Genomic DNA, 15,523 nt, shown 5'->3' with positions numbered 1-15,523 from the left:
ACCTTTATCAAGTAGGTCTCTAAGTCCTGTTCACTTTCTATATCCTTGGCTCCTATTCCTCAAGCCATTATGGTCTCTCGCCTGAGTGATTGTAGAACCATGTCTTCTGCATACTACTCTGCATGGGAGACAGACCTTCCAGCCATGCTGTGGCTTTGGGGTTCATCCACTCAGACCATTGATGGCTTGGCTGTTTTGCTATAGGTGTGTTTTCTCTTATCCATTAGTGTTCCAGGGTCTGGCATAGACTTTTAAACATGGGTGTATAGAATTATCTGGGTCATTTACTAAGTCATATTCCTGGAGATTCTGACTGAATCTGCTATAGGATCCATCTTCCATGGCTAAATGAGCTATAACTGGGGTGACAGCCATTAGTCTGCTATTCCTAAACCACCATCAGCTTCTTCATTGGGCCATGAAGGAAGGAAATCCATGACTCTTCTATGCTATGATTTATAATCAGGAATAATCTTTCCTTTTTTGTGCATTCACAGACATTTCCTGTGACCCCAATCCTAACATTTTTGCCATCATTACTAATTTGCAAGAACCAACACTAGTCTAGGCAATGCATTCTGAAATAAAAACAGCTAGTGATTGTCAATCTTAGGTTCACATCCTGACCAGGTGGGGACTTAAGACAAATCCAAGATGCTTGACTTCTTCATCTGTAAAACATGGGGTTATTTACTAACCAGTGGTATTGTTGAGACCCCATAAAATAGCTCTTGTAAGCTGCCTGACCCAAGCAAGTGTTACATTTTGAGTTCATGTCTTTTGGTAGACTACATGCATAACAGAGCTAAACACTTTGTTTGCAAAGTCCAGCTCTGCTGTTTGTTAGCTTTGTGCCTTTGGTCATCTTGTGATCCTCAGAAGCCTCACTGGAAAATGGGACAAAACCGTGATTATCCTTATGGAGCACTATTTTATTATCCCTGATGCTATCTCTAATGTTATCACATGATTTTAGCTATACTAAAATTTTGTCTCACGTCCTGAAAACTGTCTTGAATAATCTATACATTATCATTTGTATGGAAACATCCGTTTAGTCTGTTTTCTACACAGGCACTGCTGTGTAGAAATGCAGTGAACTGCATTCCTAAGTTAAGGTCAGTTTTCCCCTACAAGGGGTATATACCCAAGTGGCTGCCCTTCATAAACATGTATTTACATTCCGAGCACATGCTTTCCCTATGTAACATGAGCACTGTCCACCTTAGGGGCTTTTTGGATCTACCTCTCTGCCTCAGCTAGGTAGCCTTTTCAGATTTTCTTGCCCAGGATGTTCAGAGAGGTCACAGCCTTGGCCTGTCATGCTCCAAAAGGACAAAATGGACTTGGCTTTGTGAAAGTTGAAGGAAATGTTTGGAGGCAGGACTAAAGTCTTCAGGAAACTTCAGGAGGTTTTCCGCCAGCAGTTTAGACAGTTTGGCTACTGACTTCACTGGGCCCTGGGAGGCTCTGAACCAACTGCAGAAGCTTTGTCAATAGTGGCTGAGGCCGGAGGAGCGCTCCAAGGAGCAGATCCTGGAGCTGCTGGTGCTGGAGCAGTTTGTGGCCATCCTGCCTACGGAGCTGCAGGCCTGGGTGCAAGAGCACAGACCTGGAAACGGAGAGGAGGCTGTTACTCTGCTGGAGGAGCTGGAGAGAGAATTTGATGAACCTAAACAACAGGTAAGATGTAAGGGTTTTTGTTGGTTTTGATCTATTGGGGTTAACAGAAAAGCCATTATGAGTAGCACTGACTCAGCTCTCAGGGAACTTAACCAGTTTCTGTCTCTTGGTAAATTATTCACCCATTAGTTCAAGTCATGGGGTCTGTAATGCTGTTCTTTTTTTTTTTTTTTTCTCTAGTCATCTGAAGAATTTTTGGTTCTTTTATCTTGTCCATTGCTGTGGGTGTTTCTCCTGTATATTCTCAGTCACAGTGCTGGCATTTGTTACTCTAGGACACAGCTCATGGCCAGGAAATGATCTGTAAAGAAATGACACTCATGGGAACACAGCAGTCATGGGAACACACAGTGAGTGGCTCACTGCAGTCCTTGGAGAACCATGGCAGGAGTGAACCCCGGGAGCCCCAGGTTATTCAGGAGAGAGACGAGGCAACCCTACCATTTAGGGTTGAGCATGGAGGTGAGGACTATCAGATGTGCCAAGGCTTTAATTACTGTCACCTGTACTGCCACTAAGTGTTACAGAAAACCCTGCTGACTTTGAAATATTCAATTGGATCAGCCTAGAATTTGAAATTTCAATATAATTTTAACTTCGATTAAGAATAAAAGTCTTGCTGGATGGTGGTGGTGCATGCCTTTAATCCTAGCACTCAGGAGGCAACCAACAACAAAAAGTCTTAAGTCATATTCCAAAACTAATACTTTTTTGTTGTTTTGTTGTTTTTCAAGACAGGGTTTCTCTGTGTAGCTTTGGACTCACTCAGTAGACCTTGAATTCAGATTCCCAAGTGTTTGGATTAAAGGCATGTATTACCACAGCCCAGCATCTATAATATTAGTTTTTTATCAGTATAATGGGATACCTGAAGCAATTAACATTATAAAGAAAAAACTGGTTTATTACATCATGCATTTAGAAGTTTAAAGCTGTGTTACCTTCATTGACTCATTTCGGTTAGGGCCCTTTCTGTACATCCTATCATAATCTGTTTTGAGGGTATTGCAGTTGATTGGGACTCCTAATAGACCCACCCTCTTAAAAGGCTCCATCAGTTGCTACATCACCATACTGAGGACCAAGCTTCCAACAGATAAGCCTTAGAGAACAGTTTCCAAGCCATTTCTAAATCTTTTAGGACAGATATATCTACCCCCTCCTGTCCTTTTCTATCTCTATTCTGGCATTTTTGAGAGTCTTGCTACATATCCTTGACTCTCGCTCCTGAGTGGTAGAGCTAAAAGGTGTATGCTACACTTGGCCCTCTAGTTTTATTAAGGTCTTGACAGATTCTACTAATTTCCTTTGGATATTGCATCACAGGTTGAAAATTCTAGCTCTTAGTACCTTAGGATACAACTGTACTTTTTGGACATGAAGTTACTGTGTTCCTTGTCCATTATGCCTGCAGTCTTTTTTGGGAACAGGGAAAAAAAAATCTTTTTTTTTCTGATTTGTGCATCTATGGTCAAAAACTTTCTCTGGTCACATCATTTCACTTCCTGTAATACTCCGTTTGTTTTAAGATAGGGCCTCATTATGTTGCCCTGGCCATCTTGGAACTGACTGTGTAGACCAGACTGGCCTGGAACTCACAGAAATTCACCTATCTTTGCTTCCTGAATTCTGGGATTAAATGTGTGCATCACCATGCCTAACATGTGCACTATTTTTATGCCATTATTATATACTAGTGCTTTGTTGGTTATTTTTTGAGACAGGGTCTCAGTATGCAACCCTGGCTGGCTGGAACTCAGTATGTAAACGAGGCTGGCCTCAAACTCAAAGATCTACTTTGTCTACTGAATGCTGGGATTTAACGTGTGTGCCACTACCTAGCCTTTTCCCCATAACTTTAAAGAAAACCACACTCTTGAATAAGTTGTCACTGTAACTAATGATTTAACTTTCTGAAATCCAAGAGCAGTACAAGTTTCACTGTTCAGGTTTTATCTTTGCTGTCTCTAATTTCCTAGCTTGCTCTCAGCTTTTGCTAGGCATTCATTGTAATGCTGTATTGTTTTTAAGGTGTTGTGAAACTTGAATATCAGAAACATGTATTATCATGTAAAAGCATCACTTTTCCAGAGAGTAATTGAGTTTTAAATTATTATTTGTCTCAGTGCAACTACAGCTGTGCTTCCAAAAAGATAGGTAAGTAACTTGGAGGAAAAACCTTAAAATTTGAAGTTAGCCATCTTTAATCTTGACTACCAAGTAGTATTTATAGTTTCCCATAGCCCTTAAAAGCTTTCACTTCCTGGGTGGTAAAATGCATACTTTTAGAGGATTTTTAAAGGAATAAAACTTAACAATTTATACTAATCATCTCTAGTAGTTACTGTTTTGAGATTAGAAATTTAGAAATAAAGGGGTGTGCTATATGATAGCTGGATTTGCCTTTAGGCTGTAGTTTGCATCCATTTTGTTTGACCATCTATACAAAAGCATCTATACTATGCATTTGTACTACCTGCATATCTAGTCCCCATGGAGGCCAGATGATGTTGGAACTGGAGCAAGAGATGGTTGAGATCAAGTGGGTGCTGGGAACTGAATCAGGGTCCTCTGTAAGAAGAGTATACACTCTTAAATCACCAAGCCATTTCTTGAGACCAAGCCCTTACCCCTTTCCTTTGGTTTGTTGTTCCTCCTTTAACTTTTTAAAATATGAAAATGACACACCCTATTCACATTTTTTAGACAGCTAGATGGTGACTGACAAAGTATTGACAGCAAAGCAAGAAATTATTGAATGTGTTACATCAGTGGCCGTGACATCTCAAGGAAGACTTCCTAGGGAAACGTTTCCAGTACAGATAGTTGAAGAAGCTATGGGATGTTTGGACAATAATGAGAAGCAAAGAGGAAGTAATGATACAAGCAACAAAACGAGTTCACGTTCTTCTCAGGAAAGTGATTTCAGTCTGGCAACCTTCAACAAGAAAACCCCTACAGAACAGAACACCTTTGAGTGTAATAAGGTGAAGGAATTCTCTGTCTACACTCACAAGGCACCACACAGCCCAGAACTCACACAGGAAAACTGTTCTATGAGTGCTTGGACTGTGGAAAAACATTTTGCCATAGGTCAAAGCTGATTAGACATCAAAGAAGTCATACTGGAGAGAGACCTTATGAATGTAAAGAATGTGAAAAAGCCTTTGGTTTCAGAACAGATCTTGTTAGACATCAGAGAATTCACAGTGGTGAAAAACCCTACAAATGTTGTGACTGTGGAAAAGCTTTCAGGGGCAGCTCGGGGCTCATTAGGCATAGGCGAATTCATACTGGAGAGAAACCTTATGGTTGTGATGAATGTGGGAAAGCCTTCAGCCAGAGCTCTACTCTTATTCAGCATAAGATTCATAGTGGAGACAAAGGCTATGAATGTACTGAATGTGGTAAGGCTTTTAGGAGAAGTTCTGTTCTTATGGAACATCAAAGAATCCATACTGGTGAGAAACCTTATGAATGTAATGAATGTGAAAAATCTTTTAATCAAGGCTCAGCACTCATCCAGCACCAGAGAACCCATTCTGGAGAAAAGCCTTATGAATGTTATGAATGTAGGAAAACATTTAGGCATAGGTCAGGCCTTATGCAGCATCAGAGAACACACACCAGAGTTCAACTCTGTGGGTAAAAGTTGTTAATTGTGAAATACTAGGAATTCACTTTAAAGGTGAGGCTCCATAAAAAATAGAAGTTTTCTGACAGTAGGACTTTTGTCTTTTCAGCCCAGTTCTGTAAAAAGAGCCACACAAAAATGCTTACATATTGAAAGAATTTTATCTAGCTCTTGTCTACAAAGAATGGTATCTTCTAAAAAAAGACTGACTCATTTCTGAACGAGGAGTCTCACCAATGTGCTCTTCATCCCATTCCCTACTACAGATGGAACTGTCATTGAACACCTTCATTTAAGTTCATGACGAGGCAGAGATCCTGCAAGATCTCTTTATAAAATGGCAAAGATTACTGTCCAGCCAGAGTGTGTGCATGATTAGAGTAGGCATGTTTTAAGTTACTGAGTCCTGAAATGTTGAATTGAGGCTAGTGTCGTCCTAGATCAGTTTAGTATCTGAGGAATGGAAGCTCATTTTGCCCCCTTACCAGTTCTTTCAACTGAGCTTCCTATTGCAGTTTACTTCCTTATTTGGTTCTTCCTGGGCTTAACCATTGGGAGAAGAGACTTGGTCATTGCCCTCACAAAATTAAGGGCTAATGGGTTATATAGATTTATTAAAAAGTTATTACGGTAAGTGTGGCTGTAACTTTGCCGGATAAATTCAGGGTTCTGTTGGAAGATATTTCAGAGATGCTTTACCTGATCTACAAGTTAACTAAAGATTTCTTGGGTGTGTTATCTCATTTGAAATCTAAAGTACAGAAGCCTGACTAATGGCAGAGTTTATAATACATGCTTGGCATGATGAGGAGAAAGGATCTGGAGACATTCCTGTATCTTGACTTCAATTCCTGCTAGAGCTTTCAGTTCAGAAGCCAGGTTGGTTTCTTTTCCTGTTTGTAATAGCCTGAGTTGGATAACCTATTTCAGCTCACGAGACCTATATGATCTAAAAGTATTTAGAATTAGCGTAGTAAAAGAAAACCCTAGTGTTTCTAATGTAAAGTCATACATGCATACCAAGGAAACAGCATACATTGGACTGGAGTAAGGGTCACTGGAGTAAGGAATCTTCCTCAGCATTACATTTGCAGATGGTGAGTCACTTGAAGGAAATACATACTGAATCAACCTCTCAGTTTCCACAAAACTCTTGATTTTAATTTGGCAATTTTAATTGACCCACAATTGCTGAGGGTATTTTCTACTTAGGAAAATGCACCCGTTTTGAAGACTTGGTGATAATAGCAATTATGAATAGGGGAGGTAAAATTGGTAAAATTCTTGCTTCAAAGATTGTGCAATTGTCAATTAAGATCCAACTTAAAGGGATAATTCAAATGGACAGCAAATTATTTTCATATAGATAACAAGTGAATGACTCAATGTTCTAAATATCATTCAACCCTTTCTCTGACTGCATTGAGAAGTATGTCATCCATAATCCTGTTACCCATAGCAAAATTAACTTTTAAGCTACTTCCTATTAGTGTTTTTCTATAATCCTAATATTTTTGGCAAAAAATTTAGTATGATTTTTTTTGCTAACTTTAATATTTATATGTTCAATATACACTCCAGTTGCTTAATATCAGCATGTAATAGAATGTATTGTAATAAAACTGAAATGTTAAAGTTTTGCTTTTAAATCATTCATGTAAAGGAATACAACTTAAGGGGAGTTAGGCTGGAGGGTGGGAAGGAGTTGGGGAAAAGGGAAGTAGCACACTTAGTTTCTAGTCCCTGGGTTAAACAGCCATCAGGAAGCTATGGCAGCTAGGCTGAGTGCTGGAGCACTGGAATGAAAGCAAGAGTCTTTTAAATTCATACACATAACCGAACACACCAAGACATCTTCAATACTAAGTCAGAAATAAAAAATCTTTGGAATGATGATTTTTAAACTACGTGCATGTGAATGCAAGTGCCTACAGAGGCCAGAAGAGAGAACTGGATCCCCTTGAAGTGGAGTTACAGGAAGTAAACCACCCAATGTGTGTGCTGGGACCAGAACCTCTGGTCCCCTACAAGAGCAGTATCTGCTCTGAGCCATCTCTCTAGTCCCATGTTTTGAGGAATTTGAGACAGGGTCTCACATGAAGCCTAGGCTGCCTCAAGAGATATGGCTTTCTTCTTCAGCAGTTCACAAACAGAAGTAGGGTATTAGATCACTGTCAAATGACTGAAAAATTCAGTCCTCTCAGTTTTAGTTGCAGGTTGTGGAAATGAGGAAGAGAAAAGTATGAAAGTAACTTAAATCCATGAGAAGCAAACACTGCTTTGGAGAATGTCACTGGAACAAGAGGAAGACAAGACAGGGCAGAGAGAAGGGTGTTAGTTAGTTTCTTTCAGAAAAGGCTGTTGAAAAAGACAACTTCCTTTCAGCTGATGCTGGTGTCCACTCCATTTCATAAAGATCATCTTCAGCTCCTTTAACATACAGACATGAGATGTGTTTTTATCTCATGCTAAATTCATGGAAAAAGCACTAATGGCAAAGGTTGTTAAGCTCATGACTTGATTTTCTCAGTCATAAATCTTCATGCACATGTTAATTTGCACAGAAATTTATAATTTGAAGGATATGTCTGCATTGATTACCTCAACCATGAAAGGTCAAAGTTAGTTAAGACATAAGACAGGGATGTCATAGAGGGCAAGTGCTTATTTTCACCCCTACTTTGGGCTTTTGTTCACTACCTGCTCTGCCTAGAGTTGGAGATCTAGGGATTAAGCCTGGAGCCTTAAACATGGTAAACTTATGCTTTACAACTGAACTATATTCTCCTGCCTTCCTCTATAAACAGTATTAGATTTTGCAGTAAAACTTGAAATACAAAAAAAAAAAAAAAGCACATTAACTGTAACTTCACCACCCAGAACCAGTATAACATCTTGGCCTTGTATATTTCCATTATTTTAATGCATGGTTTACATGGCATCATCTTGTATATTTAATATATTGTGAATATTTAACTTGTTTTAACAGCTTGCCATATTCATGATTTTTTAAATATATTTCTGGATGGGGTTTCAAAGTCCAAGGCAGTGCTTAAGGCTTCTGGTACTTATCGCCAGAGATATTCACAGCCCATTAGCGCAAGGGTTTTAATTTGCTCAAATCCTTGTTAATTTTATATGAAAAATAATCCTCTTCACTTCTATTCCAGTGTATCTTTAACTTGTAAGACTGGACATATATGGATTGTTCACTAGCACATCTATGATTTGTTTAAATGTTAATGGGACTTTTACATGGACAGGATAAAGTGCTTCCAGAATAGTTAAAATTCTGACTTTTAGGTATGATAGCCTCCATTTCCTATGTGCAAAATATGATTTTTACTAATGACTAACACATATACAAAGCCCTTGGCAATTACCCATTGTATTTCCCTCTAATCAATCTAAGAGCTCTAGAGTATTTCCCTTTTGTAACATCCTACTTAACATCTACGTTAGGCATTTAGCTCATTATTTTTATTTGATAGTACATACTCACCTATAAAAGTCTAAGACAGCATTACTTTTGTGTCCTCATAAAATTTTTCTGTTTCTACATAGATTTGATTTTGGTAAGATGTCATTTCTCCAAACTTTGAATTGACTTTTTTCTCCCCAATATTTTTGAGGTGGGGCTCCCATCTTGTAGCTCAAACTGATGTCTCATCCTTTTGTCTGACTGTTCAGAGTGCAGGGATGACAAGGCTCTTGAGTTGATCAGTTTCCCACCATGCACTGTGCACCAGCCTTAGGATACTCTTTCTGATGGGTTTCCCTAGAAAAGGCAAAGTCCTAATAATAATTATCACTTTCTGTTGTCATTTCTCTAGCACTGTCCTTAAAAATTTCAAGATACTGCTAAATATTGCTGACATAAGACAAGATATGTGCATGACACTTGGAGAGAAAGCCAAAGATCCAGAAACTGACAATTTTTGAGCACCTGAGCAAGGCAATTGTGCTCAGATGGAGAAATGGTAGAGAAGCAGCCTTGGAAACAGTTGCTATGACATCTTCCAACACAGCAACTCCAATACTGTCTGAAGAACTGAGAGTGTATCTAGGCTGTTCTCTTATATAGTGCACTATTACTCTCACTGTAGAAGTTTAAATATTGTCTCAGGTTGTGCCAGGAAAACACCCACTAGCCTTCCATTAGGCCACACTGACCAAGACAAAGCTTTTCATAATGCTGTGAGCAAGAGCTCTTAGGATTTTATCTATTAATAGAAACTTCTTCATAGGCTTATATGCAGTGCTTTAGAGTCTGGCTGTAGTCATACTTCTCACAGATGTGATGCCAATTCTGAACTCAATAGGCAATGGTCCATGTTTTGTTCCTGGTGTTAAACAAAAAATCTCTTCCTTTACTGTAACCCGATCTTCCTTCCTGGTTAACTCCTCATTCTTCTAATCATTTCAGTTTCCTTTACCTAAAAAGTTCTTGGGCAAGAGGGAAATGGGGAAAGTGCTGGGCAGTGGTGACACACGCCTTTAATCCCAGCACTTGAGAGGCAAAGGCCAGCATGGTCTACAGAGTGAGTTCCAGGCCAGCCAAGGCTACACAGAGAAACCCTGTCTCAAACCCAAATTACCTGCCCCCCTCCAACTGTAATAGACTGACCATACTAAAATGCCATTACCTGACTGGCAATGGCTATTAGACTGTAAAAGTTACTTTTTTTTTTTTTTTTCACTATTTCTAGTCCTTGGTATAAAGCAGGGATTAAAAAATAACTTAGGACTTATACCAAGCATGTGAGGCCCTAGTGCACAGGGGTGGAAAATCGGCAGGGTCCTCAGCTTATATAAATTAATTTGTATCTTTTTCTTCATTTTACTTTGGGCCTGTCTTGGGATGAACAAATCATCAATGAAACTGTTTCCTCACTTTTCTTGTTGACTGGCTACTGTTGAGTAGACTTTTGAGCTTCTTAAGCAGTCTTTCATGCTGTCCACATTATCTTACAAACCTGGTACAGACACTCAGATGTAGTGAGACAGATGGAATGAAGCTTTTTTCCCATGACATTCTCATAGAAAATGAGGTCTCAATAATACATTACTGGTTTTGTTCCCCCGAGTATTCCTAATGTTAAGAGCAAAGTTCAAAGTAATGGTCTTATATCTAGGAAGTTTCAAAAACACATTCGAAGTAGCATTGGGAAGTGCTGCATAATGTTAAGTTAGACTGACTGAAGACCACTTATTTTTTTTTCAAACTGCCTTTATGGAATCAAAGTCAACCTTTTATCTAATATAGAGAAAAATATACTGATGTATTTAGTAGTCATTGCATTGTTACTTAACAGCGTGGACTCTCTGATGACGCATCAACACTGATCTATGCCTAAAAGCCTTTCCACATTCATTACATATATAAGCTTCATCCCCAGAATGGATTCTCTGGTGCTGAACAAGGGCTGAGCTCCTTTTGAAGGTTTTCCCACAGTCATTACACTGATAAGGTTCCTCTCCACTGTGAATTCGCTGGTGTCTTATGAGGTTTGAATTCAGACTGAAGGCTTTTCCGCACTCACTACATTCATAGGGTTTCTCTCCACTGTGTATCCTCTGATGGGTGATCAGCTCGGAGCTCTGCTTAAAAGCTTTCCCACATTCATTGCATTCATAGGGTCTTTCTCCTGTATGAATTCGCTGGTGCCTAATAAGCTTTGAGCTCTGGCTAAAGGTTTTCCCACATTCGTTACACTCATAGGGTTTCTCACCAGTGTGAATTCTCTGATGTATAATTAGATAAGAACTTTGACTGAATGCTTTGCCACACTCATTACATTTACAAGCTTTTTCACCTGTGTGAATTTTCCGATGTCTAGTGAGGGCTGAGCTCTGATTGAAGGCTTTTCCACATTCATTACATTCATAAGCTTTTTCACCAGTGTGGATTTTCTGATGAATAATGAGATATGACCTCAAACTAAAGGCCTTCCCACATTGATTACACTTATAGGGCTTTTCTCCAGTGTGGATTCTCTGATGTTGTGTTAGAGAGAAATGCTGTTTAAAGCTATGCCCACATACATCACATCTGTAAGGTCTCTCTTCTGGGGAAACTTTCTGACATGTTACAGAGTTTGTACTTAGAATTAAGCATCTTTGAGATTCATCACAATGGTCTTTCTTTGCTAAGGATTTGTGTGTGAGGATCACTTGACTAAAACTACCCCTGTGGAGAGGAGAATTTCTTTGCTGCCACTCTAGATTGCTTTTGTGCTCACTAACACCTCTAAATGAAGGATCCCAAGAGAGTTCTGGTGATTTTTCTTCTAAAATGTCCTCTTTTGCTGTTGTTTCACTATTCTGAGAATCTGAAATGGTAAAAGCAAAACAAAAATTAAATTAGTAAAACTCCATAATTTACATGTTTTCAGTTATTCTCAAGTCTTGCTATGTTCCAGGGTTAGCCTGGTACTTCTGGTCTCAAGGGATTCTTCTACCCAGCTTTCCAAGTAGTTGGGATTACATGTCATCTCCACTATGGCTAACTTAGTCACTTTTTATGTGAAAGAAAATAAAAGGGTTTACTTACAAAGATGTCACTGCCCCCTGGGATGTTTTCTCTTTCCCAATGCTAAAGCCTTCATCTTCCCTTTAAGGCTTCAACTGTTCAACTGCTCAATACTTTTCTATTATTTTCTAAATTTTCTGAAATGGTTAGTTTTTAATTATCAACCTGACAATCTAGGGTCACCCGGGAAGAATGTCAGTGAATTGTCTAGATTACGTTGGCTTGTGGGCATGTCTGTGGGGGGAAATTATCTTGATTATGTTAATTGATGTGATAAGGCCCAGCCCACTGTGGACTGTATCGTCGCTGGATATGGGTCCTGAACTGTGTAGGAGTAGAGACACTGAGTGTAGAAGTAAGCATGTATGTTTTCATCCTTTCTCTACTCTTTACTGTGGATGTGACTAGCTGCTTCAAGTTCTTACTGTCTTGACTATCCTTCAATAATGAAATGTAATCTGGAACCATGAGGTGAAATAAATCTTTTTCTCCTTAAGTTGCTTTTGCCAGGGTATTTTACCATAGAAACCCAAAACAAACCAAGATAATCCACTTACCATTTAAGCTCAAGTCACTCCCTCTCTCCTTAAAAAAATCGAACTCCTTGCCTATGTATCTGTTGAGCAACCTCACATTCACAGTTCAATTTCTTAAAAGGGATTGTCTGGAGTCATTCCCATTCTGAAGTCTGGTTTCTAGTTTACCTTCCTCTTGAACTCTGCAACTTCTACTGATAGAAATCTTGTCAAGGTGACCAATTTTATAATTATATATAACTGAATGGGAACTTTTTGGATATTAGGCTTTTTGTAGCATGATACTGATCCATACCTTCCATTGTTTTATTTTTCTTGACACAGGCTTTCACTCTGCAGACTAGGTTTGACTCAAACTTAGGGAAATCCTATAGTCACCCAAAGGCTGCAGTTAAAAATGTGAGACATTACAGGTGACCCTCCCTCTCTCCCTGTTGTTTTAGCTTTTCCCTTTAGATTTTTAGGGCTAGTAATTTAAAAACTATGTTCCTTCAGAGTCTATCCTGGGTTTTCATGTATCTTCACTGTTAAAACTCTTTACCCTAGATTCTAATTACTACTTATACTTAAGCTTATATCTTCTCAGGTCTTCAATTCTACCTTGAGCTCTAGACTGTCATATTGTAATTTTCCTTGTATTTGTACCCAAATGTACCATATCAAATACATGAGATTTTATTTTCTTTTACATGAACAATACCATTACTAACCAAGTTGTTCAAGACTGAAACTTGATCACATCTAACATTTAGATTACACTCTTTCACGGTCTGCTTTTAATGATGACCATCACTGCAATACACTTTTAATGCTGAGGAATACGATTCAGTTTTAATCTCTATGCCCCAGAATAACACAGTTTTCTTCATTCACTGTGGCCTCTTGGATTCCAAGTCTCTAATAAGCTTCTATAATCTTGCCTTTCTCAAATCATTTCTATACTCTGTAGTTGAGTTCTAATCCACAAATCCAAGAATGACACTTCCTTATCCTTGCCCTTAAACTGTACCCCTTACAAGTAGGATATGAATTAGTGTGACATAAAGGCTTTAACAACTTTGCCTCATTTTCTCCTTTAGGGTCTCTTTCATTATGTCTTCCCTTATCATTCTCCAACCAAACTGAAGTACTTATAGTTTCCATGATGGCTTTATTCTCTCACCTTAATGGCTTTTACTACCTATTACCTGGCTTTCTCCTACTCATAGTTCGAATTACAGCTTAGGTGTTTCTTCCTCCAGGAAGTAGTCATTCCTTGAATATTTCTTTAAAAAATTTTTTTTAAAGATTATTTCATGTGTATGAGTGTTTTGGCATATATGTTATGCACCAAGTGTATACATGGTGCCACAGGTCAGAAAAGGGTGTTGGATTTGGAATTACAGTTGTAAGTTGCCACATGGGTGTTAGGAATTGAATCCAGCAACAAATACTCATTAGCCATTGGGCCAACTCTCCAACCCTCCTTGATCTATCAGATTTGGCGTCATTTTATGTGCTGCCACAGTACCCACACAGTGACTACTTGTATTCCATAATTTACTGCATTAGCAAGCATCTGCTTTCTTGTGAACCACTCATGAAGGCCTCAAAGTTCCTTGAAAATGGAAACATATCTACTACAGCATTAGACATTTTTAGCACTCTACAAAGTTATAAAATGATTAAGTGAATCAGTGACAGGGAAACTCATACAAGGAAGGATGCTTGCAATTCATGATGGTCACTGAATACAAGGCTGCTGAAGTGAGCTCTCTGGTTTTCATTAATACAAGTGATGTTCACATGCAACACATTTATAAATGCAAGTCTGCATCTTCAAAACCAGAGGCCTAACTTACATAAACTTGAAGGTAAGTTTCTATTCATACCACTGTTAGAGGAAAGGCAAGATTTCCAGGATTTCAGTTGTGTCTTCAAAGGCCGGACTTGGATGCTTGTTGAATCTTGGGATGCTTTGAGATATGTCAAGTCTTTCCATGACACTGATGGTCCTTGTGGACTATCTGGGACCTGAAACCAGTAAAATATGATGAGTAAAAATCTCAAGCAGCCTAATAAGGCCACTACCACAGCTGATGGACTGGGGGAAGGAGTGCAGAGATAGGTGTGTGCTATTGTTATATCAAGGTTGTGGTTCCTCAGAGACATTTTAATCAGGTAAGATACTACATACAGTAGGCTGCAATTTTTTTCCCCAACAACACATCATATCTCTGTCCCCACCTGCTGCCCTTGATCATCAAACTCTTTCTCCAAATCCTCCAGCAGGGTCACAGCTTCCTCACCACTTCTTGGCCCATGCTGCTGAACCCATATCTTCAGTTCCTCAGGTAAGATGCTCAGAAACTGCTCCAGCACTAGCAGTTCTAGGATCTGCTCCTTTGTGTGCAACTCTGGCATCAGCCACTGGTAACAAAGTTCCTGGAGTCGGCCCAGGGCCTCTCGGGGCCCAGGGGTTTCATGGTAGCAAAACTTCCTGAATTGCTGACGAAACAATTCTTGGCAAGACTGGGTACTCCCATTCTGTTTACATTTCTGACTCCAGGAAAAACTATCTTCTATTTTGACTAGTATTAATTCATCTTCTTCTTGATCCTGAGGTTTTAAAGTTGAAATTGCTCTGGATTCCATAGCCATTCTGGGCTGAAATAGCTCACAAACACCTTAGTACAACTGGGTTTTGTGTTTGGGGAGGATCCTACAAGATATGAAAACACTATTAACTTATAGCATAGGAAGAGAAATCTCTAAAAACTTGTAACATTTTGAAAGGAAACAGGTTTAAGATTACAAATCAGTCAAAAGTATTAAGATTATAGCACCAAAATGTTGTTCTTTTGTTACAGTTATCACCTATGAAACAAACACGAGACTCAGTGCCCACGTGGAGCTTATTGGTGGAGAGGAGAGAAGGGAGGGTGGGGTAAGCTGGTGGCCAACCAAAAGCAGGAGAGAGACAGAGAGAGGAAGAGAGGAAGGGGGGGCGGGCTTGCTTTAAAAGGGAAACTGAGTCCCCTATGCAGCCCGGTAATGAGTGACATAGCAACATGGCCATGCTTGTCCTGCTCATCTTCAGGGGGCGGGGTCAGCAGACTTCTGTTTTCCAACACCTACTACTGTGTAAAATTCCTACTA

General features: G+C 39.2%; 2 protein-coding genes and 1 pseudogene across 3 annotated transcripts; 2 read left to right on the top strand and 1 right to left on the bottom strand.

Moving 5' to 3' along the window:
- Positions 1 to 1,251: 1,251 nt before the first annotated feature.
- Positions 1,252 to 2,201, top strand: LOC127234978 (zinc finger and SCAN domain-containing protein 30-like; annotated as a pseudogene).
- A 2,100-nt stretch (positions 2,202 to 4,301) lies between these two features.
- Positions 4,302 to 5,376, top strand: LOC127235014 (zinc finger and SCAN domain-containing protein 30-like). Its single transcript, XM_051202105.1, is given in 2 exon segments — positions 4,302 to 4,668; positions 4,671 to 5,376. Coding segments are annotated over 2 exon segments (933 nt in total). The 5' UTR covers positions 4,302 to 4,397; the 3' UTR covers positions 5,333 to 5,376.
- A 5,125-nt stretch (positions 5,377 to 10,501) lies between these two features.
- On the bottom strand, positions 10,502 to 15,121 carry Znf397 (zinc finger protein 397). 2 transcript variants are annotated; one of them, XM_051202100.1, is made up of 3 exons: positions 14,612 to 15,121; positions 14,227 to 14,398; positions 10,502 to 11,649 (listed from the first exon to the last, which is right to left on the bottom strand). In XM_051202100.1, the coding sequence occupies exons 1-3, from the start codon at positions 15,023 to 15,025 to the stop codon at positions 10,622 to 10,624; spliced, it is 1,614 nt and encodes a 537-aa protein (XP_051058057.1). In that variant the 5' UTR covers positions 15,026 to 15,121; the 3' UTR covers positions 10,502 to 10,621. The 2 variants fall into 2 exon arrangements, with proteins under 2 accessions (XP_051058057.1, XP_051058058.1); XM_051202101.1 differs by having other exon boundaries at positions 14,257 to 14,398; positions 14,612 to 15,120.
- Positions 15,122 to 15,523: the final 402 nt, after the last annotated feature.

The sequence above is a fragment of the Phodopus roborovskii genome, unplaced genomic scaffold (genome assembly GCF_943737965.1).
Source record: "Phodopus roborovskii unplaced genomic scaffold, PHOROB, whole genome shotgun sequence".
In the NCBI taxonomy this organism is placed as follows: Eukaryota; Metazoa; Chordata; class Mammalia; order Rodentia; family Cricetidae; genus Phodopus; species Phodopus roborovskii.
This window is presented reverse-complemented; position numbering and strand designations above follow the sequence as displayed.

Bases quoted from the DNA above. Each gene is read 5' to 3' on its own strand.
- Znf397 (XM_051202100.1), bottom strand. From the start codon at position 15,025: ATGGCTATGGAATCCAGAGCAATTTCAACTTTAAAACCTCAGGATCAA. The intron at 14,399-14,611 runs GTGGGGACAGAG...TACTGGTTTCAG, and splicing joins TTGATGATCAAGGGCAGCAG to GTCCCAGATAGTCCACAAGG. The intron at 11,650-14,226 runs GTAAGTTAGGCC...TTACCATTTCAG, and splicing joins AAACTTACCTTCAAGTTTAT to ATTCTCAGAATAGTGAAACA.